Source organism: Myotis brandtii, unplaced genomic scaffold (assembly GCF_000412655.1).
Source record: "Myotis brandtii unplaced genomic scaffold, ASM41265v1 scaffold687, whole genome shotgun sequence".
NCBI classification, from domain to species: Eukaryota; Metazoa; Chordata; class Mammalia; order Chiroptera; family Vespertilionidae; genus Myotis; species Myotis brandtii.
The window spans coordinates 901,995-904,467 of NW_005370687.1; the positions used below are offsets into that span (position 1 = coordinate 901,995).

The following is a 2,473-nucleotide window of genomic DNA, read 5'->3' on the forward strand; positions in this document are numbered from 1 at the left end:
ACGAGCGCTACCAGGTTCCCTCTCCCAGCCACCCACAGGCACCTCAACATCCATGCTCTAGGCACATTCTTCAACTCTGCCCCTTCCACACAGGCATCCATCCGACTGGCCCTTCCTGGACCCAGCCTCTCACCCACACGTCCCACCCCACTCCCTTCCCAAGCACTGCCCTGGGGCCACCATGCCTCCTCCAAGGCCAAACCCCAGGGGAAGCTCTTTCATGCCTCCAGTCTCCCCTTTCACAGGCCCCAGACTGGGACGAGCGCTACCAGGTTCCCTCTCCCAGGAAATGCACAGAGGCCAGAGCCAAAGACGGACTTTAATGTGTCTGGAGCTGGACTGTGAACAAGATGGAGACTCCAAGGCCTCTGGCCCGAGGGAGAGGGGAGGATGGCAGTGACCACCCGCATCGTCCTCTAAATCAAATAGCAGCGTCGGGGACAGCTCGGGTCCTTGGGTATGCAACTCAAGCCCAGTCGGCAGGGGCATATGAAGTTGATGGCTCCCTTGGTCTGTGGGAAGTGAGTATGAGAGTTGGGGGTCACCAAGGTTCGGGAAGAAGGGGGTTTAAACTTCTCGGGAGCACAAGTCATGGTGAGTCGGACCTGGGGCCTGTCATCTCTACAGCTTATACCTTCACGACCTTAGGCAACTTTGTCTCCCTTTCCTCATCTGTGAAAGGAGCTAATAACTGTAACCCACCTCCTAGGGTTATTAAGAGGATTAAGTGAAATGAGTTTGATCAAGGGCTCACAATGAAAAGACCCTCTGGCCACTTCTGCGAGAGAGTCAGGCCAGGGCGGGGGCCTGGCTGCTCCCAAGGGCACCGGCAGCTCCCCAGACAGGACCACGGAGGCCGGAGGCCGAGCCCAGCCTCCCTAGAGGGGTGTGGGCCCAGGGCCAGATGAGAGAAGACGAGCAGGTCCAAGACGGACTGCGCACACCGCTCCCCGCGTTTCCACCAGCTAATAACCAGCATGCGCAGCGGAGCTCTGTCGCTGCCAGGAACGCACACTCTTCCCAGCAACCTGGTGGGGGAGGTCTGTGACCCCATTTTACAGATGAGGAAACCAAGGCCAGAGCAGAAGTGACCTGTCTGAGGTCGCCAAGACGGGGTGGGAAGCCAGGATCTGCACTCAGGCCCAGCTCCAAAGCTGTGCTCCTGCCACTGCGGTGCCTCGCTTCTCTCCAGAAGTGAGGGGGTGGGCTGCTGGGGAGAATGTCTTCCCCACTTTGCCTCAGTGATGTTGCGGTAGATTTCCATTCAACAAACATGTGTTGAGCACCTGCGTTGCGCGGGCACTAAGCTGAGGGGTAGGAGGTTCAAAGATGAGTGTGCTGTGGGGGACGCAGACGGAGGCATGGCCACCAGGGAGGCCCGGGCCCTGCTGAGGGTCTGGGCCAAGGGTGTGGGGAGTCCAAGGAGAGAAGGCTTGTCAGAGGGAGTGGCTGGCATTGCAGGGCGAGGAGGAGTTTGCCAGGTGCGGGAGGAGGATGGGCACACCAAGCAGAGGGTGAGAAAGCAGGTGTAGCCATGTGGGGTTTTTAACCTTCTCCACCCAGAGCCTCACCTGGGGCAAGCACACTGTGGTTTTTCTGCCCTTGGGGGCACAGAATTCGCCTCCGTGGTCCAAGTCCATGAGGCAGCAGTCACTGGAGCACTCCAAGTGGTGGGAGCACGAAGCTCCATCCATCTGTGGGGACAGCCCCTGCGTCACCAGCTCTCCGGCGGTAGGGGAGGGCGCGGAGGGTTCTTGCCAAGGCCCAGGGTGGGAGAAGAGAAGCCCTGAGATGTCACTCCCAGGGGCCACCCCACAGCACGCCCCTCCCCCAGCACTCAGAGGGCAAGGGAGAGGGAGGAGGGGGGGTCTAGCGTTTTCTTTTTAAAATATATTTTATTGATATTTTTATTTTACTGATTTTTTATAGAGAGGAAGGGAGAGGGATAGAGAGTCAGAAACATTGAAGGGAGAGAAACATCCATCAGCTGCCTCCTGCACACTCCCTACTGGGGATGTGCCCACAACCAAGGTACCTGCCCTTGACCAGAATCGAACCTGGGACCCTTCAGTCCTCAGGCCGACGCTCTATCCACTGAGCCAAACCGTCCAGGGCAGGGAGGTCTAGCGTTTTCCCTCGGCCTCCCTCTCCTTTCCCCGGGGCCTCATTCCTGTGGGTCCCAAAGGGCGTCCTGAGCTGGGGAGCAAATACTCCCAGATCACAGTCCTAGTAGGAGTGCGGGCAGGCGGTAGGGGAGAGAGAAAGCTGGGAAGGGAAGAAAGCGTCACTGCGCCCAGAAGTGGGGGTTCAGGGGGACGCACTAGAGCAGGTAGGTAAGGCATGGCCGGGACCCAAGGCCGAGACGTCCCGAGAGGGCGCTGGCGGGGGGGGCCGCTGGCCACAGGCCCTTCCTTTCGTCTCCGGCGCCACCAGGGAGGTGAAGCGGGGCTTGGCGGTTGGGAACGCACCAAGC

At 59.5% G+C, this 2,473-nt stretch overlaps 1 protein-coding gene across 1 annotated transcript; it reads right to left on the reverse strand.

The window, feature by feature from the left end:
- Positions 1–334: 334 nt before the first annotated feature.
- CLPSL2 (colipase-like 2) lies at positions 335–1,762 on the reverse strand. Its single transcript, XM_005881737.2, has 2 exons — positions 1,572–1,762; positions 335–512 (listed from the first exon to the last, which is right to left on the reverse strand). The coding sequence occupies exons 1-2, from the start codon at positions 1,692–1,694 to the stop codon at positions 417–419; spliced, it is 219 nt and encodes a 72-aa protein (XP_005881799.1). The 5' UTR covers positions 1,695–1,762; the 3' UTR covers positions 335–416.
- Positions 1,763–2,473: the final 711 nt, after the last annotated feature.